The sequence below is a fragment of the Ammospiza nelsoni genome, chromosome 10, assembly GCF_027579445.1.
Source record: "Ammospiza nelsoni isolate bAmmNel1 chromosome 10, bAmmNel1.pri, whole genome shotgun sequence".
In the NCBI taxonomy this organism is placed as follows: Eukaryota; Metazoa; Chordata; class Aves; order Passeriformes; family Passerellidae; genus Ammospiza; species Ammospiza nelsoni.
This window is the reverse complement of record NC_080642.1, coordinates 19,300,967-19,321,324: the sequence shown is the minus strand read 5'-3', so window position 1 is coordinate 19,321,324 and position 20,358 is coordinate 19,300,967. Positions and strand designations below refer to the sequence as shown.

Here is a 20,358-nt window from a genome sequence, read left to right as displayed (position 1 = left end):
GCCAGCAGTGTCCCCTCTTGCACGGTGCTCTGGTCCTGCTCAGGTCTGGGTTTGCTCCAGGGCCTGGGGACAGCTGTGCACAACCACAGCCCCCCTGGCACAGCCTGCTGGGCAGCCCACACACACCTCCAGAGGGAGGGACGCTAGAAATTGATCCTGGGGAAATCCAAACGTCTGGGAGTTGGGGTAGGAGCCGTTGAGCTTTCACTTTTCCAGCTACCTGGTACAGAGCAGCCAGGCCCCCAGACTTTGCTATGCCAGATGCTTTCAAGGAGCCAGCTTCTCCCTGGCTCCAGGCTTTTTGCAGTTCCATATCCTCAGTTTTGGGAAGTGGGTATTGACAGAGCTGTGGGCTACACCTGCCCAGGTATTCCCTGGGTGTACTCGTGGCACTGCCATGGCTCTGGCAAGATGTTTACTTGTTCAGCATCCTCAGTTGTACCCCAACACACATTCTGTGGAGCTTGTGTGTCAGCACTTCCTGCTGCCCCACAGAAGCTGCTTGCAGGAGACCAGTTTGCTGAATTGGTCCAGTCTCCAGCAGCATTTTACAATTTTTTGCAGGCAAACATACCCCTCAATCACTCACATCTTGGCTCCTCTGTCTGTGGAATGCATTCATTATGTGAGCACCCAGGCAGTTCCTCCTGCAGTATTTCTATCTTGAGACATACCACGTTGTCTATGAGAGATGCTGGGAAGGGAAGTGGGCAGTGTGGGGGTAGGACACACTCTAAGACACCCTGACTCTCTTCTTGCTGTCACACCCCCAGCTGCTGGGCTCTTACTTCCCACATGCTCCTGCAGCCGAGTTTCTGGATGAGAGAAGCAGCTACTATGGAAAGTCCAGAAATTTTGGGAGACGCCTGGGTGACTGCAGATATGAGAGAGGTGGGGGTCCCTCACCAGGACCTCACTGACCCCTCTCCCTGCTCCCCCCAGGGCGTTCCCCGCGGGTTTGGGACCCCACGCCGGCTGCTGCCGCCCGGAGCTGGGGAGATGCCGGACCTCGAGCCCGGGGCTGGGCCGTGGGGACAAGCTGAACCCTGTGTTTCCTTTTCATGTCCCCGGAGCTGGGGACAAGCCCAGCACCGCCGCCCGCCGGAGGGACAGGCTCAGGTTACGGCCTCGTACAGAAATGAGTGGGGCCGCGGGACTCCGGCGAGGTGCCGGACCGGGGTGTATTAAAGAGGAGTGAGTGCACGGGCGGCTGAGGGCTCCGGCAGTCCCCGGCCATGGCGGGCCCGGGCAGCGACGGGGACCTGCGGCGCCTGCTGAAGCTGCACCGCACCGAGATCGCCATGGCAGTGGACGACGTCTTCCCACTGCTGCATGGCCTGGCTGACCACGATGTCGTCCCTGATCACATCTTCAAGGTGAGGCTGCGGGACCGGCCGGGCCGGTCACGCTGTGGGGGCGGCAGGGCCGGAGGGCAGCCCTGGCCGTGCTGTGCCCGCAGGAGACGCTGAGCCGGGCGGAGCGGGAGGGCTCCCACCGCGCTTTCCACGCGCTGCTCACCTGGCTGCTGGGCCGCGACACCGCCGCCCTCCAGGACTTCTGGGCCGTCCTCTTCAAGGATTACAACCTGGAGCGCTACTCCCGGCTCCGGCCTCTCCGCGGCGCCTTCCCCAGAGGTAGTGGGGGTCAGCTGGGACGGGCACCCCCGGGGGCTGACAGCGGGCAGGGGTGACAGCCGGGGTGCTGGTGCCTCTCCCAGTCCCTGTTATTCTCGCAGAGGTGGAGCTGGGGCGGCAGCGCCGTGGAAGGCGTCTCTCCCCGAGCCCCTCAGCACCGGCCCCACACAGACCCCAAGGCAAGAGGAAAGCCCCTGAGGAGCGGGACAAGGCCCGGGCGGCACAGTCCGCTCCACGGCACAGTGCCAGTCCTGGTATGGAGACCCAGAGCAGGATGGAGATGGGGCAGGGTGCTGCCCCCGAGGTATTGTGGTGTGCCCCCTGATGCCCATCCTCACAATGCTGCAGGGCCCCTGGTGAAGGCAAAGACTGTGAAGAAGCCAGAGGGCACAGATACCCCCCGCAGCTCTCGTGCCAGTGGTGAGTGCCGAAAGCCCCAGGGCAGCTTCTGCCTGTGTGCCCTGTTTGCCCACAGCCCTGGGCAGGGGGCTACCCACCCCACTGAACCATCCCCTGCCCGCAGCTCTCCAGGCAGTGGCTGCCTCGGTGCAGAGAGCGGTGGCTGTGGCAGGTGGTGAGGTGCCCGTCAGCCATGGGGCCATCGAGGGCATCCTCATTAAACACGTGCTGGACCCAAGTAAGTACAGCCCAGCCCAGCCACCTCCTGCCCAGTTTAGTCCCCAAATTCAGGAGCCACCCTCAGGCAGGACAAGGTGGGAAAGGGGAGCTGGAGCTCCCTCTGGCCTCTCTTGCAGACAGCTCCAAGCTGGGCAGCAGAGCTGGCGACAAGCCGTATACCCCAACTGCCTGCGAGGAGCCAGAGGCCAGGAGCAGAAGCCACAGCTTGAAGCCTCCCGCCCAGCCCAAGGCATGCCAAAGTGTACAGACACCCCCCTCATGTTTTCACCCCATCTTGTGCAGCTGCCAAGGCTGTGGCAGGGGGTTGTTCCTGCATGGCATCATAGCCATGGCCTGGGGGTGTCCCCCAGTGCAAGCAGTGCCTCTCAAAACCCCTTCTTATCTCGCCAACAGAACAGGGAACCCCAGTTGCACCCCCAGGGCCAGCTGCAAGCAGCCACTGTCTACAGCCAGGACCCTGCACCCCACCAGGTGAGCCCTCAATGTGACATCTGGTGCAGCCCCAGGAGGAACTGTTGGGGTTCCCTGGCATGTTCATTTGCCTTGGCCGTGAAAAGAAAACACAGGGTTCAGCTCCTGGGGGTTCACATTACAACCCCCAAGAAACAGGCAATTTTACCACCCTGAAAGGATTGGTATGTTTGGCACAGGGTGGGTGATGCAGGGGGAGAGGGCAAGGGCGGTGAAATACCTGGCCACAGCCATGGCTTCAGCCCGTGAGGGTGGCAGTGACCCCTGCTCACTCCCCCGGGGACAGGAGAATGAGGATGAGTGTGCAGCATGCGGTGACGGTGGTGAGCTCATCTGCTGTGACGGCTGCCCCAGGGCCTTTCACCTTGCCTGCCTGGTGCCCCCGCTGCCCCATGTGCCCAGGTGAGTCCCAGGCACGCAGGGATGCCAGTGCCCCCTGCCGTCCCTCACTGCTCTGCTCGCACTGCGCAGTGGGACATGGCGCTGTGGTTCCTGCGTGGAGAACGTGACTGAACCAGGCCAGCTGCTGGAGGCAGACCTGCCTGTGGAGAGACCCCCTGAGACCCTGGGGGAGGCGGCACGGGACACCCAGCAGGGTGGAGCAAAGGGGAGCGTCTGCAGCCGCTGCTGCACCCGGATCCCCACTCCCCACCACTGTCCTGCTCCCAGTGGGGACCCCAGGTGAGTTCCCCATCATGCCCCACATGCCAGTTCCTCCCTGGAGGGTTCTGCCCTGACGGTCTGTGTCACCTCTGATGTCTAGGGGGCTACAACTGTGCATGTCCTGCACGGGCACCCTGGACACAGGCGGTCTGGGCACCACTGCAGCAGCTGGAGACCAACTGCTTCCAGCAGGCAAGGTCAGCAGCAGGAGCGGGGTGGGAGAGGAAAAGTGGAGCTTAAGGGAAGAAGGAAGGTGGAGGTGGGTCAGGCAGGCTGAGGGACGGGCTGACACAACATGGAGACAATTTAGTGAAACTGCACTGGGGGAGCAAGAGTTGGGCCCACACCAGCTGAGGGACTGAACATGGATAGCAACCCTCACCAAAAGGTGAACAGGCTGAGGGCAGCAAGGGAGCTGACAGGATGTCTCTCCATGCACAGGCAGAGGATGGAGCCCTTGGCAGTGACCCTGTGCTGAGCCGGGAGGAGCTTGACGCTCTGCTAGGTGAGGTAAGACTGTGCGACACCAACAGGCAGATTCCATGCAAAGGGGACCATGTCTCTGGTGTTGCCCACAGGGGGACATGGGTGTACCAGTCAGGCAGCATGTGCCTGGAAAGGGGAAAGGATGTGGGATGGAAAGAGAAAATGAACACCTGGGGCTATCCCACAGAGCACGTGGGATGGGATCTTGCAGTGGGCATTCCAGACCATGACACGGCCGCTGGCAGAAACACAGGGGCTCCTTGCCTAGTGCACACACCAAGAAGGAGAATCCACCTGGCAAGCAATGAGAAAGCAAACACGGAGACACATGAAAAAAAAGATAAACACAGGCATAATGATAACACAAAGAAGTCACAGAATACAACACTGACTGTCAACAGGACAACCGACAATGGCACAAACAGAGCAAAACAGCAGGCCACATCCAGTGACACTCACCAGAGAACAAGTGCACTGAAAAAATACAAAAACAACATGCCAGAGAAAATAAAATTCAATGAATTTAAAAGAATATATTAAAAATCAGGCTCAAAAAAAACTATTTCTTCTTAAAAAAAGAAAAAAAAGACACAAACACAAAAAAAATACAAAAGAAAAGAGGCCGGGAGACAAATAAATGAAATCTAAACAAAGATAAGGAAAAGACCGCAGGCTACCACTGGCCCCCAAGGGCACAAGCCGCGCCCCTAAAGCACACCGGCCCCCTCCCTGCGGGCCCTGGCCTCGGCTGCCCCGGCCAAACGGGCGACCGCCGGGGCACAAAAGGCACCAAAAGAGATGCCTACAGCACCCGGTATTCCCAGGCGGTCTCCCATCCAAGTACTAACCGGGCCCGACCCTGCTTAGCTTCCGAGATCAGACGAGATCGGGCGTTCTCAGGGTGGTATGGCCGTAGGCACCCACCGGCCCCTCCGCAGCGCCCTCGAGCACCCGGCAACGGCCTCCCGGCACGCGCCGACACCGCACCGGGCAACCACCGCCACCTCACCGCCACACAGGCCCACGCCGGCCCCCGGTGACCCGGCCCGGGCCACCACTGGCCCCCAAGGGCACAAGCCGCGCCCCTAAAGCACACCGGCCCCCTCCCTGCGGGCCCTGGCCTCGGCTGCCCCGGCCAAACGGGCGACCGCCGGGGCACAAAAGGCACCAAAAGAGATGCCTACAGCACCCGGTATTCCCAGGCGGTCTCCCATCCAAGTACTAACCGGGCCCGACCCTGCTTAGCTTCCGAGATCAGACGAGATCGGGCGTTCTCAGGGTGGTATGGCCGTAGGCACCCACCGGCCCCTCCGCAGCGCCCTCGAGCACCCGGCAACGGCCTCCCGGCACGCGCCGACACCGCACCGGGCAACCACCGCCACCTCACCGCCACACAGGCCCACGCCGGCCCCCGGTGACCCGGCCCGGGCCACCACTGGCCCCCAAGGGCACAAGCCGCGCCCCTAAAGCACACCGGCCCCCTCCCTGCGGGCCCTGGCCTCGGCTGCCCCGGCCAAACGGGCGACCGCCGGGGCACAAAAGGCACCAAAAGAGATGCCTACAGCACCCGGTATTCCCAGGCGGTCTCCCATCCAAGTACTAACCGGGCCCGACCCTGCTTAGCTTCCGAGATCAGACGAGATCGGGCGTTCTCAGGGTGGTATGGCCGTAGGCACCCACCGGCCCCTCCGCAGCGCCCTCGAGCACCCGGCAACGGCCTCCCGGCACGCGCCGACACCGCACCGGGCAACCACCGCCACCTCACCGCCACACAGGCCCACGCCGGCCCCCGGTGACCCGGCCCGGGCCACCACTGGCCCCCAAGGGCACAAGCCGCGCCCCTAAAGCACACCGGCCCCCTCCCTGCGGGCCCTGGCCTCGGCTGCCCCGGCCAAACGGGCGACCGCCGGGGCACAAAAGGCACCAAAAGAGATGCCTACAGCACCCGGTATTCCCAGGCGGTCTCCCATCCAAGTACTAACCGGGCCCGACCCTGCTTAGCTTCCGAGATCAGACGAGATCGGGCGTTCTCAGGGTGGTATGGCCGTAGGCACCCACCGGCCCCTCCGCAGCGCCCTCGAGCACCCGGCAACGGCCTCCCGGCACGCGCCGACACCGCACCGGGCAACCACCGCCACCTCACCGCCACACAGGCCCACGCCGGCCCCCGGTGACCCGGCCCGGGCCACCACTGGCCCCCAAGGGCACAAGCCGCGCCCCTAAAGCACACCGGCCCCCTCCCTGCGGGCCCTGGCCTCGGCTGCCCCGGCCAAACGGGCGACCGCCGGGGCACAAAAGGCACCAAAAGAGATGCCTACAGCACCCGGTATTCCCAGGCGGTCTCCCATCCAAGTACTAACCGGGCCCGACCCTGCTTAGCTTCCGAGATCAGACGAGATCGGGCGTTCTCAGGGTGGTATGGCCGTAGGCACCCACCGGCCCCTCCGCAGCGCCCTCGAGCACCCGGCAACGGCCTCCCGGCACGCGCCGACACCGCACCGGGCAACCACCGCCACCTCACCGCCACACAGGCCCACGCCGGCCCCCGGTGACCCGGCCCGGGCCACCACTGGCCCCCAAGGGCACAAGCCGCGCCCCTAAAGCACACCGGCCCCCTCCCTGCGGGCCCTGGCCTCGGCTGCCCCGGCCAAACGGGCGACCGCCGGGGCACAAAAGGCACCAAAAGAGATGCCTACAGCACCCGGTATTCCCAGGCGGTCTCCCATCCAAGTACTAACCGGGCCCGACCCTGCTTAGCTTCCGAGATCAGACGAGATCGGGCGTTCTCAGGGTGGTATGGCCGTAGGCACCCACCGGCCCCTCCGCAGCGCCCTCGAGCACCCGGCAACGGCCTCCCGGCACGCGCCGACACCGCACCGGGCAACCACCGCCACCTCACCGCCACACAGGCCCACGCCGGCCCCCGGTGACCCGGCCCGGGCCACCACTGGCCCCCAAGGGCACAAGCCGCGCCCCTAAAGCACACCGGCCCCCTCCCTGCGGGCCCTGGCCTCGGCTGCCCCGGCCAAACGGGCGACCGCCGGGGCACAAAAGGCACCAAAAGAGATGCCTACAGCACCCGGTATTCCCAGGCGGTCTCCCATCCAAGTACTAACCGGGCCCGACCCTGCTTAGCTTCCGAGATCAGACGAGATCGGGCGTTCTCAGGGTGGTATGGCCGTAGGCACCCACCGGCCCCTCCGCAGCGCCCTCGAGCACCCGGCAACGGCCTCCCGGCACGCGCCGACACCGCACCGGGCAACCACCGCCACCTCACCGCCACACAGGCCCACGCCGGCCCCCGGTGACCCGGCCCGGGCCACCACTGGCCCCCAAGGGCACAAGCCGCGCCCCTAAAGCACACCGGCCCCCTCCCTGCGGGCCCTGGCCTCGGCTGCCCCGGCCAAACGGGCGACCGCCGGGGCACAAAAGGCACCAAAAGAGATGCCTACAGCACCCGGTATTCCCAGGCGGTCTCCCATCCAAGTACTAACCGGGCCCGACCCTGCTTAGCTTCCGAGATCAGACGAGATCGGGCGTTCTCAGGGTGGTATGGCCGTAGGCACCCACCGGCCCCTCCGCAGCGCCCTCGAGCACCCGGCAACGGCCTCCCGGCACGCGCCGACACCGCACCGGGCAACCACCGCCACCTCACCGCCACACAGGCCCACGCCGGCCCCCGGTGACCCGGCCCGGGCCACCACTGGCCCCCAAGGGCACAAGCCGCGCCCCTAAAGCACACCGGCCCCCTCCCTGCGGGCCCTGGCCTCGGCTGCCCCGGCCAAACGGGCGACCGCCGGGGCACAAAAGGCACCAAAAGAGATGCCTACAGCACCCGGTATTCCCAGGCGGTCTCCCATCCAAGTACTAACCGGGCCCGACCCTGCTTAGCTTCCGAGATCAGACGAGATCGGGCGTTCTCAGGGTGGTATGGCCGTAGGCACCCACCGGCCCCTCCGCAGCGCCCTCGAGCACCCGGCAACGGCCTCCCGGCACGCGCCGACACCGCACCGGGCAACCACCGCCACCTCACCGCCACACAGGCCCACGCCGGCCCCCGGTGACCCGGCCCGGGCCACCACTGGCCCCCAAGGGCACAAGCCGCGCCCCTAAAGCACACCGGCCCCCTCCCTGCGGGCCCTGGCCTCGGCTGCCCCGGCCAAACGGGCGACCGCCCGGGGCACAAAAGGCACCAAAAGAGATGCCTACAGCACCCGGTATTCCCAGGCGGTCTCCCATCCAAGTACTAACCGGGCCCGACCCTGCTTAGCTTCCGAGATCAGACGAGATCGGGCGTTCTCAGGGTGGTATGGCCGTAGGCACCCACCGGCCCCTCCGCAGCGCCCTCGAGCACCCGGCAACGGCCTCCCGGCACGCGCCGACACCGCACCGGGCAACCACCGCCACCTCACCGCCACACAGGCCCACGCCGGCCCCCGGTGACCCGGCCCGGGCCACCACTGGCCCCCAAGGGCACAAGCCGCGCCCCTAAAGCACACCGGCCCCCTCCCTGCGGGCCCTGGCCTCGGCTGCCCCGGCCAAACGGGCGACCGCCGGGGCACAAAAGGCACCAAAAGAGATGCCTACAGCACCCGGTATTCCCAGGCGGTCTCCCATCCAAGTACTAACCGGGCCCGACCCTGCTTAGCTTCCGAGATCAGACGAGATCGGGCGTTCTCAGGGTGGTATGGCCGTAGGCACCCACCGGCCCCTCCGCAGCGCCCTCGAGCACCCGGCAACGGCCTCCCGGCACGCGCCGACACCGCACCGGGCAACCACCGCCACCTCACCGCCACACAGGCCCACGCCGGCCCCCGGTGACCCGGCCCGGGCCACCACTGGCCCCCAAGGGCACAAGCCGCGCCCCTAAAGCACACCGGCCCCCTCCCTGCGGGCCCTGGCCTCGGCTGCCCCGGCCAAACGGGCGACCGCCGGGGCACAAAAGGCACCAAAAGAGATGCCTACAGCACCCGGTATTCCCAGGCGGTCTCCCATCCAAGTACTAACCGGGCCCGACCCTGCTTAGCTTCCGAGATCAGACGAGATCGGGCGTTCTCAGGGTGGTATGGCCGTAGGCACCCACCGGCCCCTCCGCAGCGCCCTCGAGCACCCGGCAACGGCCTCCCGGCACGCGCCGACACCGCACCGGGCAACCACCGCCACCTCACCGCCACACAGGCCCACGCCGGCCCCCGGTGACCCGGCCCGGGCCACCACTGGCCCCCAAGGGCACAAGCCGCGCCCCTAAAGCACACCGGCCCCCTCCCTGCGGGCCCTGGCCTCGGCTGCCCCGGCCAAACGGGCGACCGCCCGGGGCACAAAAGGCACCAAAAGAGATGCCTACAGCACCCGGTATTCCCAGGCGGTCTCCCATCCAAGTACTAACCGGGCCCGACCCTGCTTAGCTTCCGAGATCAGACGAGATCGGGCGTTCTCAGGGTGGTATGGCCGTAGGCACCCACCGGCCCCTCCGCAGCGCCCTCGAGCACCCGGCAACGGCCTCCCGGCACGCGCCGACACCGCACCGGGCAACCACCGCCACCTCACCGCCACACAGGCCCACGCCGGCCCCCGGTGACCCGGCCCGGGCCACCACTGGCCCCCAAGGGCACAAGCCGCGCCCCTAAAGCACACCGGCCCCCTCCCTGCGGGCCCTGGCCTCGGCTGCCCCGGCCAAACGGGCGACCGCCGGGGCACAAAAGGCACCAAAAGAGATGCCTACAGCACCCGGTATTCCCAGGCGGTCTCCCATCCAAGTACTAACCGGGCCCGACCCTGCTTAGCTTCCGAGATCAGACGAGATCGGGCGTTCTCAGGGTGGTATGGCCGTAGGCACCCACCGGCCCCTCCGCAGCGCCCTCGAGCACCCGGCAACGGCCTCCCGGCACGCGCCGACACCGCACCGGGCAACCACCGCCACCTCACCGCCACACAGGCCCACGCCGGCCCCCGGTGACCCGGCCCGGGCCACCACTCGCCCCCAAGGGCACAAGCCGCGCCCCTAAAGCACACCGGCCCCCTCCCTGCGGGCCCTGGCCTCGGCTGCCCCGGCCAAACGGGCGACCGCCGGGGCACAAAAGGCACCAAAAGAGATGCCTACAGCACCCGGTATTCCCAGGCGGTCTCCCATCCAAGTACTAACCGGGCCCGACCCTGCTTAGCTTCCGAGATCAGACGAGATCGGGCGTTCTCAGGGTGGTATGGCCGTAGGCACCCACCGGCCCCTCCGCAGCGCCCTCGAGCACCCGGCAACGGCCTCCCGGCACGCGCCGACACCGCACCGGGCAACCACCGCCACCTCACCGCCACACAGGCCCACGCCGGCCCCCGGTGACCCGGCCCGGGCCACCACTGGCCCCCAAGGGCACAAGCCGCGCCCCTAAAGCACACCGGCCCCCTCCCTGCGGGCCCTGGCCTCGGCTGCCCCGGCCAAACGGGCGACCGCCGGGGCACAAAAGGCACCAAAAGAGATGCCTACAGCACCCGGTATTCCCAGGCGGTCTCCCATCCAAGTACTAACCGGGCCCGACCCTGCTTAGCTTCCGAGATCAGACGAGATCGGGCGTTCTCAGGGTGGTATGGCCGTAGGCACCCACCGGCCCCTCCGCAGCGCCCTCCAGCACCCGGCAACGGCCTCCCGGCACGCGCCGACACCGCACCGGGCAACCACCGCCACCTCACCGCCACACAGGCCCACGCCGGCCCCCGGTGACCCGGCCCGGGCCACCACTGGCCCCCAAGGGCACAAGCCGCGCCCCTAAAGCACACCGGCCCCCTCCCTGCGGGCCCTGGCCTCGGCTGCCCCGGCCAAACGGGCGACCGCCGGGGCACAAAAGGCACCAAAAGAGATGCCTACAGCACCCGGTATTCCCAGGCGGTCTCCCATCCAAGTACTAACCGGGCCCGACCCTGCTTAGCTTCCGAGATCAGACGAGATCGGGCGTTCTCAGGGTGGTATGGCCGTAGGCACCCACCGGCCCCTCCGCAGCGCCCTCGAGCACCCGGCAACGGCCTCCCGGCACGCGCCGACACCGCACCGGGCAACCACCGCCACCTCACCGCCACACAGGCCCACGCCGGCCCCCGGTGACCCGGCCCGGGCCACCACTGGCCCCCAAGGGCACAAGCCGCGCCCCTAAAGCACACCGGCCCCCTCCCTGCGGGCCCTGGCCTCGGCTGCCCCGGCCAAACGGGCGACCGCCGGGGCACAAAAGGCACCAAAAGAGATGCCTACAGCACCCGGTATTCCCAGGCGGTCTCCCATCCAAGTACTAACCGGGCCCGACCCTGCTTAGCTTCCGAGATCAGACGAGATCGGGCGTTCTCAGGGTGGTATGGCCGTAGGCACCCACCGGCCCCTCCGCAGCGCCCTCGAGCACCCGGCAACGGCCTCCCGGCACGCGCCGACACCGCACCGGGCAACCACCGCCACCTCACCGCCACACAGGCCCACGCCGGCCCCCGGTGACCCGGCCCGGGCCACCACTGGCCCCCAAGGGCACAAGCCGCGCCCCTAAAGCACACCGGCCCCCTCCCTGCGGGCCCTGGCCTCGGCTGCCCCGGCCAAACGGGCGACCGCCCGGGGCACAAAAGGCACCAAAAGAGATGCCTACAGCACCCGGTATTCCCAGGCGGTCTCCCATCCAAGTACTAACCGGGCCCGACCCTGCTTAGCTTCCGAGATCAGACGAGATCGGGCGTTCTCAGGGTGGTATGGCCGTAGGCACCCACCGGCCCCTCCGCAGCGCCCTCGAGCACCCGGCAACGGCCTCCCGGCACGCGCCGACACCGCACCGGGCAACCACCGCCACCTCACCGCCACACAGGCCCACGCCGGCCCCCGGTGACCCGGCCCGGGCCACCACTGGCCCCCAAGGGCACAAGCCGCGCCCCTAAAGCACACCGGCCCCCTCCCTGCGGGCCCTGGCCTCGGCTGCCCCGGCCAAACGGGCGACCGCCGGGGCACAAAAGGCACCAAAAGAGATGCCTACAGCACCCGGTATTCCCAGGCGGTCTCCCATCCAAGTACTAACCGGGCCCGACCCTGCTTAGCTTCCGAGATCAGACGAGATCGGGCGTTCTCAGGGTGGTATGGCCGTAGGCACCCACCGGCCCCTCCGCAGCGCCCTCGAGCACCCGGCAACGGCCTCCCGGCACGCGCCGACACCGCACCGGGCAACCACCGCCACCTCACCGCCACACAGGCCCACGCCGGCCCCCGGTGACCCGGCCCGGGCCACCACTCGCCCCCAAGGGCACAAGCCGCGCCCCTAAAGCACACCGGCCCCCTCCCTGCGGGCCCTGGCCTCGGCTGCCCCGGCCAAACGGGCGACCGCCGGGGCACAAAAGGCACCAAAAGAGATGCCTACAGCACCCGGTATTCCCAGGCGGTCTCCCATCCAAGTACTAACCGGGCCCGACCCTGCTTAGCTTCCGAGATCAGACGAGATCGGGCGTTCTCAGGGTGGTATGGCCGTAGGCACCCACCGGCCCCTCCGCAGCGCCCTCGAGCACCCGGCAACGGCCTCCCGGCACGCGCCGACACCGCACCGGGCAACCACCGCCACCTCACCGCCACACAGGCCCACGCCGGCCCCCGGTGACCCGGCCCGGGCCACCACTGGCCCCCAAGGGCACAAGCCGCGCCCCTAAAGCACACCGGCCCCCTCCCTGCGGGCCCTGGCCTCGGCTGCCCCGGCCAAACGGGCGACCGCCGGGGCACAAAAGGCACCAAAAGAGATGCCTACAGCACCCGGTATTCCCAGGCGGTCTCCCATCCAAGTACTAACCGGGCCCGACCCTGCTTAGCTTCCGAGATCAGACGAGATCGGGCGTTCTCAGGGTGGTATGGCCGTAGGCACCCACCGGCCCCTCCGCAGCGCCCTCGAGCACCCGGCAACGGCCTCCCGGCACGCGCCGACACCGCACCGGGCAACCACCGCCACCTCACCGCCACACAGGCCCACGCCGGCCCCCGGTGACCCGGCCCGGGCCACCACTCGCCCCCAAGGGCACAAGCCGCGCCCCTAAAGCACACCGGCCCCCTCCCTGCGGGCCCTGGCCTCGGCTGCCCCGGCCAAACGGGCGACCGCCGGGGCACAAAAGGCACCAAAAGAGATGCCTACAGCACCCGGTATTCCCAGGCGGTCTCCCATCCAAGTACTAACCGGGCCCGACCCTGCTTAGCTTCCGAGATCAGACGAGATCGGGCGTTCTCAGGGTGGTATGGCCGTAGGCACCCACCGGCCCCTCCGCAGCGCCCTCGAGCACCCGGCAACGGCCTCCCGGCACGCGCCGACACCGCACCGGGCAACCACCGCCACCTCACCGCCACACAGGCCCACGCCGGCCCCCGGTGACCCGGCCCGGGCCACCACTGGCCCCCAAGGGCACAAGCCGCGCCCCTAAAGCACACCGGCCCCCTCCCTGCGGGCCCTGGCCTCGGCTGCCCCGGCCAAACGGGCGACCGCCGGGGCACAAAAGGCACCAAAAGAGATGCCTACAGCACCCGGTATTCCCAGGCGGTCTCCCATCCAAGTACTAACCGGGCCCGACCCTGCTTAGCTTCCGAGATCAGACGAGATCGGGCGTTCTCAGGGTGGTATGGCCGTAGGCACCCACCGGCCCCTCCGCAGCGCCCTCGAGCACCCGGCAACGGCCTCCCGGCACGCGCCGACACCGCACCGGGCAACCACCGCCACCTCACCGCCACACAGGCCCACGCCGGCCCCCGGTGACCCGGCCCGGGCCACCACTCGCCCCCAAGGGCACAAGCCGCGCCCCTAAAGCACACCGGCCCCCTCCCTGCGGGCCCTGGCCTCGGCTGCCCCGGCCAAACGGGCGACCGCCCGGGGCACAAAAGGCACCAAAAGAGATGCCTACAGCACCCGGTATTCCCAGGCGGTCTCCCATCCAAGTACTAACCGGGCCCGACCCTGCTTAGCTTCCGAGATCAGACGAGATCGGGCGTTCTCAGGGTGGTATGGCCGTAGGCACCCACCGGCCCCTCCGCAGCGCCCTCGAGCACCCGGCAACGGCCTCCCGGCACGCGCCGACACCGCACCGGGCAACCACCGCCACCTCACCGCCACACAGGCCCACGCCGGCCCCCGGTGACCCGGCCCGGGCCACCACTCGGCCCCCAAGGGCACAAGCCGCGCCCCTAAAGCACACCGGCCCCCTCCCTGCGGGCCCTGGCCTCGGCTGCCCCGGCCAAACGGGCGACCGCCGGGGCACAAAAGGCACCAAAAGAGATGCCTACAGCACCCGGTATTCCCAGGCGGTCTCCCATCCAAGTACTAACCGGGCCCGACCCTGCTTAGCTTCCGAGATCAGACGAGATCGGGCGTTCTCAGGGTGGTATGGCCGTAGGCACCCACCGGCCCCTCCGCAGCGCCCTCGAGCACCCGGCAACGGCCTCCCGGCACGCGCCGACACCGCACCGGGCAACCACCGCCACCTCACCGCCACACAGGCCCACGCCGGCCCCCGGTGACCCGGCCCGGGCCACCACTGGCCCCCAAGGGCACAAGCCGCGCCCCTAAAGCACACCGGCCCCCTCCCTGCGGGCCCTGGCCTCGGCTGCCCCGGCCAAACGGGCGACCGCCCGGGGCACAAAAGGCACCAAAAGAGATGCCTACAGCACCCGGTATTCCCAGGCGGTCTCCCATCCAAGTACTAACCGGGCCCGACCCTGCTTAGCTTCCGAGATCAGACGAGATCGGGCGTTCTCAGGGTGGTATGGCCGTAGGCACCCACCGGCCCCTCCGCAGCGCCCTCGAGCACCCGGCAACGGCCTCCCGGCACGCGCCGACACCGCACCGGGCAACCACCGCCACCTCACCGCCACACAGGCCCACGCCGGCCCCCGGTGACCCGGCCCGGGCCACCACTGGCCCCCAAGGGCACAAGCCGCGCCCCTAAAGCACACCGGCCCCCTCCCTGCGGGCCCTGGCCTCGGCTGCCCCGGCCAAACGGGCGACCGCCGGGGCACAAAAGGCACCAAAAGAGATGCCTACAGCACCCGGTATTCCCAGGCGGTCTCCCATCCAAGTACTAACCGGGCCCGACCCTGCTTAGCTTCCGAGATCAGACGAGATCGGGCGTTCTCAGGGTGGTATGGCCGTAGGCACCCACCGGCCCCTCCGCAGCGCCCTCGAGCACCCGGCAACGGCCTCCCGGCACGCGCCGACACCGCACCGGGCAACCACTCACCGCCACACAGGCCCACGCCGGCCCCCGGTGACCCGGCCCGGGCCACCACTGGCCCCCAAGGGCACAAGCCGCGCCCCTAAAGCACACCGGCCCCCTCCCTGCGGGCCCTGGCCTCGGCTGCCCCGGCCAAACGGGCGACCGCCGGGGCACAAAAGGCACCAAAAGAGATGCCTACAGCACCCGGTATTCCCAGGCGGTCTCCCATCCAAGTACTAACCGGGCCCGACCCTGCTTAGCTTCCGAGATCAGACGAGATCGGGCGTTCTCAGGGTGGTATGGCCGTAGGCACCCACCGGCCCCTCCGCAGCGCCCTCGAGCACCCGGCAACGGCCTCCCGGCACGCGCCGACACCGCACCGGGCAACCACCGCCACCTCACCGCCACACAGGCCCACGCCGGCCCCCGGTGACCCGGCCCGGGCCACCACTGGCCCCCAAGGGCACAAGCCGCGCCCCTAAAGCACACCGGCCCCCTCCCTGCGGGCCCTGGCCTCGGCTGCCCCGGCCAAACGGGCGACCGCCGGGGCACAAAAGGCACCAAAAGAGATGCCTACAGCACCCGGTATTCCCAGGCGGTCTCCCATCCAAGTACTAACCGGGCCCGACCCTGCTTAGCTTCCGAGATCAGACGAGATCGGGCGTTCTCAGGGTGGTATGGCCGTAGGCACCCACCGGCCCCTCCGCAGCGCCCTCGAGCACCCGGCAACGGCCTCCCGGCACGCGCCGACACCGCACCGGGCAACCACCGCCACCTCACCGCCACACAGGCCCACGCCGGCCCCCGGTGACCCGGCCCGGGCCACCACTGGCCCCCAAGGGCACAAGCCGCGCCCCTAAAGCACACCGGCCCCCCTCCCTGCGGGCCCTGGCCTCGGCTGCCCCGGCCAAACGGGCGACCGCCGGGGCACAAAAGGCACCAAAAGAGATGCCTACAGCACCCGGTATTCCCAGGCGGTCTCCCATCCAAGTACTAACCGGGCCCCGACCCTGCTTAGCTTCCGAGATCAGACGAGATCGGGCGTTCTCAGGGTGGTATGGCCGTAGGCACCCACCGGCCCCTCCGCAGCGCCCTCGAGCACCCGGCAACGGCCTCCCGGCACGCGCCGACACGCACCGGGCAACCACCGCCACCTCACCGCCACACAGGCCCACGCCGGCCCCCGGTGACCCGGCCCGGGCCACCACTGGCCCCCAAGGGCACAAGCCGCGCCCCTAAAGCACACCGCCCCCCTCCCTGCGGGCCCTGGCCTCGGCTGCCCCGGCCAAACGGGCGACCGCCGGGGCACAAAAGGCACCAAAAGAGATGCCTACAGCACCCGGTATTCCCAGGCGGTCTCCCATCCAAGTACTAACCGGGCCCGACCCTGCTTAGCTTCCGAGATCAGACGAGATCGGGCGTTCTCAGGGTGGTATGGCCGTAGGCACCCACCGGCCCCTCCGCAGCGCCTCCAGCACCCGGCAACGGCCTCCCGGCACGCGCCGACACCGCACCGGGCAACCACCGCCACCTCACCGCCACACAGGCCCACGCCGGCCCCCGGTGACCCGGCCCGGGCCACCACTGGCCCCCAAGGGCACAAGCCGCGCCCTAAAGCACACCGGCCCCCTCCCTGCGGGCCCTGGCCTCGGCTGCCCCGGCCAAACGGGCGACCGCCGGGGCACAAAAGGCACCAAAAGAGATGGCCTACAGCACCCGGTATTCCCAGGCGGTCTCCCATCCAAGTACTAACCGGGCCCGACCCTGCTTAGCTTCCGAGATCAGACGAGATCGGGCGTTCTCAGGGTGGTATGGCCGTAGGCACCCACCGGCCCCTCCGCAGCGCCCTCGAGCACCCGGCAACGGCCTCCCGGCACGCGCCGACACCGCACCGGGCAACCACCGCCACCTCACCGCCACACAGGCCCACGCCGGCCCCCGGTGACCCGGCCCGGGCCACCACTGGCCCCCAAGGGCACAAGCCGCGCCCCTAAAGCACACCGGCCCCCTCCCTGCGGGCCCTGGCCTCGGCTGCCCCGGCCAAACGGGCGACCGCCGGGGCACAAAAGGCACCAAAAGAGATGCCTACAGCACCCGGTATTCCCAGGCGGTCTCCCATCCAAGTACTAACCGGGCCCGACCCTGCTTAGCTTCCGAGATCAGACGAGATCGGGCGTTCTCAGGGTGGTATGGCCGTAGGCACCCACCGGCCCCTCCGCAGCGCCCTCGAGCACCCGGCAACGGCCTCCCGGCACGCGCCGACACCGCACCGGGCAACCACCGCCACCTCACCGCCACACAGGCCCACGCCGGCCCCCGGTGACCCGGCCCGGGCCACCACTGGCCCCCAAGGGCACAAGCCGCGCCCCTAAAGCACACCGGCCCCCTCCCTGCGGGCCCTGGCCTCGGCTGCCCCGGCCAAACGGGCGACCGCCCGGGGCACAAAAGGCACCAAAAGAGATGCCTACAGCACCCGGTATTCCCAGGCGGTCTCCCATCCAAGTACTAACCGGGCCCGACCCTGCTTAGCTTCCGAGATCAGACGAGATCGGGCGTTCTCAGGGTGGTATGGCCGTAGGCACCCACCGGCCCCTCCGCAGCGCCCTCGAGCACCCGGCAACGGCCTCCCGGCACGCGCCGACACCGCACCGGGCAACCACCGCCACCTCACCGCCACACAGGCCCACGCCGGCCCCCGGTGACCCGGCCCGGGCCACCACTGGCCCCCAAGGGCACAAGCCGCGCCCCTAAAGCACACCGGCCCCCTCCCTGCGGGCCCTGGCCTCGGCTGCCCCGGCCAAACGGGCGACCGCCGGGGCACAAAAGGCACCAAAAGAGATGCCTACAGCACCCGGTATTCCCAGGCGGTCTCCCATCCAAGTACTAACCGGGCCCGACCCTGCTTAGCTTCCGAGATCAGACGAGATCGGGCGTTCTCAGGGTGGTATGGCCGTAGGCACCCACCGGCCCCTCCGCAGCGCCCTCGAGCACCCGGCAACGGCCTCCCGGCACGCGCCGACACCGCACCGGGCAACCACCGCCACCTCACCGCCACACAGGCCCACGCCGGCCCCCGGTGACCCGGCCCGGGCCACCACTCGCCCCCAAGGGCACAAGCCGCGCCCCTAAAGCACACCGGCCCCCTCCCTGCGGGCCCTGGCCTCGGCTGCCCCGGCCAAACGGGCGACCGCCGGGGCACAAAAGGCACCAAAAGAGATGCCTACAGCACCCGGTATTCCCAGGCGGTCTCCCATCCAAGTACTAACCGGGCCCGACCCTGCTTAGCTTCCGAGATCAGACGAGATCGGGCGTTCTCAGGGTGGTATGGCCGTAGGCACCCACCGGCCCCTCCGCAGCGCCCTCGAGCACCCGGCAACGGCCTCCCGGCACGCGCCGACACCGCACCGGGCAACCACCGCCACCTCACCGCCACACAGGCCCACGCCGGCCCCCGGTGACCCGGCCCGGGCCACCACTGGCCCCCAAGGGCACAAGCCGCGCCCCTAAAGCACACCGGCCCCCTCCCTGCGGGCCCTGGCCTCGGCTGCCCCGGCCAAACGGGCGACCGCCGGGGCACAAAAGGCACCAAAAGAGATGCCTACAGCACCCGGTATTCCCAGGCGGTCTCCCATCCAAGTACTAACCGGGCCCGACCCTGCTTAGCTTCCGAGATCAGACGAGATCGGGCGTTCTCAGGGTGGTATGGCCGTAGGCACCCACCGGCCCCTCCGCAGCGCCCTCGAGCACCCGGCAACGGCCTCCCGGCACGCGCCGACACCGCACCGGGCAACCACCGCCACCTCACCGCCACACAGGCCCACGCCGGCCCCCGGTGACCCGGCCCGGGCCACCACTCGCCCCCAAGGGCACAAGCCGCGCCCCTAAAGCACACCGGCCCCCTCCCTGCGGGCCCTGGCCTCGGCTGCCCCGGCCAAACGGGCGACCGCCGGGGCACAAAAGGCACCAAAAGAGATGCCTACAGCACCCGGTATTCCCAGGCGGTCTCCCATCCAAGTACTAACCGGGCCCGACCCTGCTTAGCTTCCGAGATCAGACGAGATCGGGCGTTCTCAGGGTGGTATGGCCGTAGGCACCCACCGGCCCCTCCGCAGCGCCCTCGAGCACCCGGCAACGGCCTCCCGGCACGCGCCGACACCGCACCGGGCAACCACCGCCACCTCACCGCCACACAGGCCCACGCCGGCCCCCGGTGACCCGGCCCGGGCCACCACTGGCCCCCAAGGGCACAAGCCGCGCCCCTAAAGCACACCGGCCCCCTCCCTGCGGGCCCTGGCCTCGGCTGCCCCGGCCAAACGGGCGACCGCCGGGGCACAAAAGGCACCAAAAGAGATGCCTACAGCACCCGGTATTCCCAGGCGGTCTCCCATCCAAGTACTAACCGGGCCCGACCCTGCTTAGCTTCCGAGATCAGACGAGATCGGGCGTTCTCAGGGTGGTATGGCCGTAGGCACCCACCGGCCCCTCCGCAGCGCCCTCGAGCACCCGGCAACGGCCTCCCGGCACGCGCCGACACCGCACCGGGCAACCACCGCCACCTCACCGCCACACAGGCCCACGCCGGCCCCCGGTGACCCGGCCCGGGCCACCACTGGCCCCCAAGGGCACAAGCCGCGCCCCTAAAGCACACCGGCCCCCTCCCTGCGGGCCCTGGCCTCGGCTGCCCCGGCCAAACGGGCGACCGCCCGGGGCACAAAAGGCACCAAAAGAGATGCCTACAGCACCCGGTATTCCCAGGCGGTCTCCCATCCAAGTACTAACCGGGCCCGACCCTGCTTAGCTTCCGAGATCAGACGAGATCGGGCGTTCTCAGGGTGGTATGGCCGTAGGCACCCACCGGCCCCTCCGCAGCGCCCTCGAGCACCCGGCAACGGCCTCCCGGCACGCGCCGACACCGCACCGGGCAACCACCGCCACCTCACCGCCACACAGGCCCACGCCGGCCCCCGGTGACCCGGCCCGGGCCACCACTCGCCCCCAAGGGCACAAGCCGCGCCCCTAAAGCACACCGGCCCCCTCCCTGCGGGCCCTGGCCTCGGCTGCCCCGGCCAAACGGGCGACCGCCGGGGCACAAAAGGCACCAAAAGAGATGCCTACAGCACCCGGTATTCCCAGGCGGTCTCCCATCCAAGTACTAACCGGGCCCGACCCTGCTTAGCTTCCGAGATCAGACGAGATCGGGCGTTCTCAGGGTGGTATGGCCGTAGGCACCCACCGGCCCCTCCGCAGCGCCCTCGAGCACCCGGCAACGGCCTCC

At 69.0% G+C, this 20,358-nt stretch overlaps 1 protein-coding gene and 42 non-coding genes across 43 annotated transcripts; 1 reads left to right on the top strand and 42 right to left on the bottom strand.

The window, feature by feature from the left end:
• The first annotated feature begins 1,235 nt into the window (after nt 1-1,235).
• AIRE (autoimmune regulator) lies at nt 1,236-4,387 on the top strand. The gene is made up of 12 exons (XM_059478886.1): nt 1,236-1,376; nt 1,460-1,634; nt 1,736-1,900; nt 1,977-2,054; nt 2,158-2,271; nt 2,390-2,514; nt 2,667-2,744; nt 3,031-3,146; nt 3,216-3,425; nt 3,508-3,604; nt 3,849-3,917; nt 4,081-4,387. The coding sequence occupies exons 1-12, from the start codon at nt 1,236-1,238 to the stop codon at nt 4,159-4,161; spliced, it is 1,449 nt and encodes a 482-aa protein (XP_059334869.1). The 3' UTR covers nt 4,162-4,387.
• Nucleotides 4,388-4,692: 305 nt separating this feature from the next.
• On the bottom strand, nt 4,693-4,811 carry LOC132077890 (5S ribosomal RNA). Its single transcript, XR_009419151.1, has one exon. It is a non-coding gene; the product is annotated as a 5S ribosomal RNA (ribosomal RNA).
• Nucleotides 4,812-5,070: 259 nt separating this feature from the next.
• Nucleotides 5,071-5,189, bottom strand: LOC132077889 (5S ribosomal RNA). Its single transcript, XR_009419150.1, has one exon. It is a non-coding gene; the product is annotated as a 5S ribosomal RNA (ribosomal RNA).
• Nucleotides 5,190-5,448: 259 nt separating this feature from the next.
• On the bottom strand, nt 5,449-5,567 carry LOC132077888 (5S ribosomal RNA). Its single transcript, XR_009419149.1, has one exon. It is a non-coding gene; the product is annotated as a 5S ribosomal RNA (ribosomal RNA).
• A 259-nt stretch (nt 5,568-5,826) lies between these two features.
• Nucleotides 5,827-5,945, bottom strand: LOC132077887 (5S ribosomal RNA). The gene has a single exon (XR_009419148.1). It is a non-coding gene; the product is annotated as a 5S ribosomal RNA (ribosomal RNA).
• A 259-nt stretch (nt 5,946-6,204) lies between these two features.
• Nucleotides 6,205-6,323, bottom strand: LOC132077886 (5S ribosomal RNA). Its single transcript, XR_009419147.1, has one exon. It is a non-coding gene; the product is annotated as a 5S ribosomal RNA (ribosomal RNA).
• Nucleotides 6,324-6,582: 259 nt separating this feature from the next.
• Nucleotides 6,583-6,701, bottom strand: LOC132077885 (5S ribosomal RNA). Its single transcript, XR_009419146.1, has one exon. It is a non-coding gene; the product is annotated as a 5S ribosomal RNA (ribosomal RNA).
• A 259-nt stretch (nt 6,702-6,960) lies between these two features.
• On the bottom strand, nt 6,961-7,079 carry LOC132077884 (5S ribosomal RNA). Its single transcript, XR_009419145.1, has one exon. It is a non-coding gene; the product is annotated as a 5S ribosomal RNA (ribosomal RNA).
• Nucleotides 7,080-7,338: 259 nt separating this feature from the next.
• Nucleotides 7,339-7,457, bottom strand: LOC132077882 (5S ribosomal RNA). Its single transcript, XR_009419144.1, has one exon. It is a non-coding gene; the product is annotated as a 5S ribosomal RNA (ribosomal RNA).
• Nucleotides 7,458-7,716: 259 nt separating this feature from the next.
• Nucleotides 7,717-7,835, bottom strand: LOC132077880 (5S ribosomal RNA). The gene has a single exon (XR_009419142.1). It is a non-coding gene; the product is annotated as a 5S ribosomal RNA (ribosomal RNA).
• A 260-nt stretch (nt 7,836-8,095) lies between these two features.
• Nucleotides 8,096-8,214, bottom strand: LOC132077879 (5S ribosomal RNA). The gene has a single exon (XR_009419141.1). It is a non-coding gene; the product is annotated as a 5S ribosomal RNA (ribosomal RNA).
• Nucleotides 8,215-8,473: 259 nt separating this feature from the next.
• On the bottom strand, nt 8,474-8,592 carry LOC132077878 (5S ribosomal RNA). The gene has a single exon (XR_009419140.1). It is a non-coding gene; the product is annotated as a 5S ribosomal RNA (ribosomal RNA).
• A 259-nt stretch (nt 8,593-8,851) lies between these two features.
• LOC132077877 (5S ribosomal RNA) lies at nt 8,852-8,970 on the bottom strand. Its single transcript, XR_009419139.1, has one exon. It is a non-coding gene; the product is annotated as a 5S ribosomal RNA (ribosomal RNA).
• A 260-nt stretch (nt 8,971-9,230) lies between these two features.
• LOC132077876 (5S ribosomal RNA) lies at nt 9,231-9,349 on the bottom strand. Its single transcript, XR_009419138.1, has one exon. It is a non-coding gene; the product is annotated as a 5S ribosomal RNA (ribosomal RNA).
• A 259-nt stretch (nt 9,350-9,608) lies between these two features.
• On the bottom strand, nt 9,609-9,727 carry LOC132077875 (5S ribosomal RNA). The gene has a single exon (XR_009419137.1). It is a non-coding gene; the product is annotated as a 5S ribosomal RNA (ribosomal RNA).
• A 259-nt stretch (nt 9,728-9,986) lies between these two features.
• Nucleotides 9,987-10,105, bottom strand: LOC132077874 (5S ribosomal RNA). The gene has a single exon (XR_009419136.1). It is a non-coding gene; the product is annotated as a 5S ribosomal RNA (ribosomal RNA).
• A 259-nt stretch (nt 10,106-10,364) lies between these two features.
• LOC132077873 (5S ribosomal RNA) lies at nt 10,365-10,483 on the bottom strand. Its single transcript, XR_009419135.1, has one exon. It is a non-coding gene; the product is annotated as a 5S ribosomal RNA (ribosomal RNA).
• Nucleotides 10,484-10,742: 259 nt separating this feature from the next.
• LOC132077872 (5S ribosomal RNA) lies at nt 10,743-10,861 on the bottom strand. The gene has a single exon (XR_009419134.1). It is a non-coding gene; the product is annotated as a 5S ribosomal RNA (ribosomal RNA).
• A 259-nt stretch (nt 10,862-11,120) lies between these two features.
• LOC132077871 (5S ribosomal RNA) lies at nt 11,121-11,239 on the bottom strand. The gene has a single exon (XR_009419132.1). It is a non-coding gene; the product is annotated as a 5S ribosomal RNA (ribosomal RNA).
• A 260-nt stretch (nt 11,240-11,499) lies between these two features.
• Nucleotides 11,500-11,618, bottom strand: LOC132077869 (5S ribosomal RNA). The gene has a single exon (XR_009419130.1). It is a non-coding gene; the product is annotated as a 5S ribosomal RNA (ribosomal RNA).
• A 259-nt stretch (nt 11,619-11,877) lies between these two features.
• LOC132077868 (5S ribosomal RNA) lies at nt 11,878-11,996 on the bottom strand. The gene has a single exon (XR_009419129.1). It is a non-coding gene; the product is annotated as a 5S ribosomal RNA (ribosomal RNA).
• Nucleotides 11,997-12,255: 259 nt separating this feature from the next.
• On the bottom strand, nt 12,256-12,374 carry LOC132077866 (5S ribosomal RNA). Its single transcript, XR_009419128.1, has one exon. It is a non-coding gene; the product is annotated as a 5S ribosomal RNA (ribosomal RNA).
• A 259-nt stretch (nt 12,375-12,633) lies between these two features.
• On the bottom strand, nt 12,634-12,752 carry LOC132077865 (5S ribosomal RNA). Its single transcript, XR_009419127.1, has one exon. It is a non-coding gene; the product is annotated as a 5S ribosomal RNA (ribosomal RNA).
• Nucleotides 12,753-13,011: 259 nt separating this feature from the next.
• On the bottom strand, nt 13,012-13,130 carry LOC132077864 (5S ribosomal RNA). The gene has a single exon (XR_009419126.1). It is a non-coding gene; the product is annotated as a 5S ribosomal RNA (ribosomal RNA).
• A 259-nt stretch (nt 13,131-13,389) lies between these two features.
• On the bottom strand, nt 13,390-13,508 carry LOC132077954 (5S ribosomal RNA). The gene has a single exon (XR_009419211.1). It is a non-coding gene; the product is annotated as a 5S ribosomal RNA (ribosomal RNA).
• A 260-nt stretch (nt 13,509-13,768) lies between these two features.
• On the bottom strand, nt 13,769-13,887 carry LOC132077953 (5S ribosomal RNA). Its single transcript, XR_009419210.1, has one exon. It is a non-coding gene; the product is annotated as a 5S ribosomal RNA (ribosomal RNA).
• A 260-nt stretch (nt 13,888-14,147) lies between these two features.
• LOC132077952 (5S ribosomal RNA) lies at nt 14,148-14,266 on the bottom strand. Its single transcript, XR_009419209.1, has one exon. It is a non-coding gene; the product is annotated as a 5S ribosomal RNA (ribosomal RNA).
• A 260-nt stretch (nt 14,267-14,526) lies between these two features.
• On the bottom strand, nt 14,527-14,645 carry LOC132077951 (5S ribosomal RNA). The gene has a single exon (XR_009419208.1). It is a non-coding gene; the product is annotated as a 5S ribosomal RNA (ribosomal RNA).
• A 259-nt stretch (nt 14,646-14,904) lies between these two features.
• LOC132077950 (5S ribosomal RNA) lies at nt 14,905-15,023 on the bottom strand. Its single transcript, XR_009419207.1, has one exon. It is a non-coding gene; the product is annotated as a 5S ribosomal RNA (ribosomal RNA).
• A 252-nt stretch (nt 15,024-15,275) lies between these two features.
• Nucleotides 15,276-15,394, bottom strand: LOC132077948 (5S ribosomal RNA). Its single transcript, XR_009419205.1, has one exon. It is a non-coding gene; the product is annotated as a 5S ribosomal RNA (ribosomal RNA).
• A 259-nt stretch (nt 15,395-15,653) lies between these two features.
• LOC132077947 (5S ribosomal RNA) lies at nt 15,654-15,772 on the bottom strand. Its single transcript, XR_009419204.1, has one exon. It is a non-coding gene; the product is annotated as a 5S ribosomal RNA (ribosomal RNA).
• A 260-nt stretch (nt 15,773-16,032) lies between these two features.
• Nucleotides 16,033-16,152, bottom strand: LOC132077891 (5S ribosomal RNA). Its single transcript, XR_009419152.1, has one exon. It is a non-coding gene; the product is annotated as a 5S ribosomal RNA (ribosomal RNA).
• A 258-nt stretch (nt 16,153-16,410) lies between these two features.
• LOC132077946 (5S ribosomal RNA) lies at nt 16,411-16,529 on the bottom strand. Its single transcript, XR_009419203.1, has one exon. It is a non-coding gene; the product is annotated as a 5S ribosomal RNA (ribosomal RNA).
• Nucleotides 16,530-16,787: 258 nt separating this feature from the next.
• LOC132077863 (5S ribosomal RNA) lies at nt 16,788-16,906 on the bottom strand. Its single transcript, XR_009419125.1, has one exon. It is a non-coding gene; the product is annotated as a 5S ribosomal RNA (ribosomal RNA).
• Nucleotides 16,907-17,165: 259 nt separating this feature from the next.
• Nucleotides 17,166-17,284, bottom strand: LOC132077945 (5S ribosomal RNA). The gene has a single exon (XR_009419202.1). It is a non-coding gene; the product is annotated as a 5S ribosomal RNA (ribosomal RNA).
• A 260-nt stretch (nt 17,285-17,544) lies between these two features.
• Nucleotides 17,545-17,663, bottom strand: LOC132077944 (5S ribosomal RNA). Its single transcript, XR_009419201.1, has one exon. It is a non-coding gene; the product is annotated as a 5S ribosomal RNA (ribosomal RNA).
• A 259-nt stretch (nt 17,664-17,922) lies between these two features.
• LOC132077943 (5S ribosomal RNA) lies at nt 17,923-18,041 on the bottom strand. Its single transcript, XR_009419200.1, has one exon. It is a non-coding gene; the product is annotated as a 5S ribosomal RNA (ribosomal RNA).
• A 259-nt stretch (nt 18,042-18,300) lies between these two features.
• On the bottom strand, nt 18,301-18,419 carry LOC132077941 (5S ribosomal RNA). Its single transcript, XR_009419199.1, has one exon. It is a non-coding gene; the product is annotated as a 5S ribosomal RNA (ribosomal RNA).
• A 259-nt stretch (nt 18,420-18,678) lies between these two features.
• LOC132077940 (5S ribosomal RNA) lies at nt 18,679-18,797 on the bottom strand. Its single transcript, XR_009419198.1, has one exon. It is a non-coding gene; the product is annotated as a 5S ribosomal RNA (ribosomal RNA).
• A 259-nt stretch (nt 18,798-19,056) lies between these two features.
• LOC132077939 (5S ribosomal RNA) lies at nt 19,057-19,175 on the bottom strand. The gene has a single exon (XR_009419197.1). It is a non-coding gene; the product is annotated as a 5S ribosomal RNA (ribosomal RNA).
• Nucleotides 19,176-19,434: 259 nt separating this feature from the next.
• On the bottom strand, nt 19,435-19,553 carry LOC132077938 (5S ribosomal RNA). The gene has a single exon (XR_009419196.1). It is a non-coding gene; the product is annotated as a 5S ribosomal RNA (ribosomal RNA).
• Nucleotides 19,554-19,813: 260 nt separating this feature from the next.
• On the bottom strand, nt 19,814-19,932 carry LOC132077936 (5S ribosomal RNA). The gene has a single exon (XR_009419194.1). It is a non-coding gene; the product is annotated as a 5S ribosomal RNA (ribosomal RNA).
• A 259-nt stretch (nt 19,933-20,191) lies between these two features.
• On the bottom strand, nt 20,192-20,310 carry LOC132077935 (5S ribosomal RNA). Its single transcript, XR_009419193.1, has one exon. It is a non-coding gene; the product is annotated as a 5S ribosomal RNA (ribosomal RNA).
• Nucleotides 20,311-20,358: the final 48 nt, after the last annotated feature.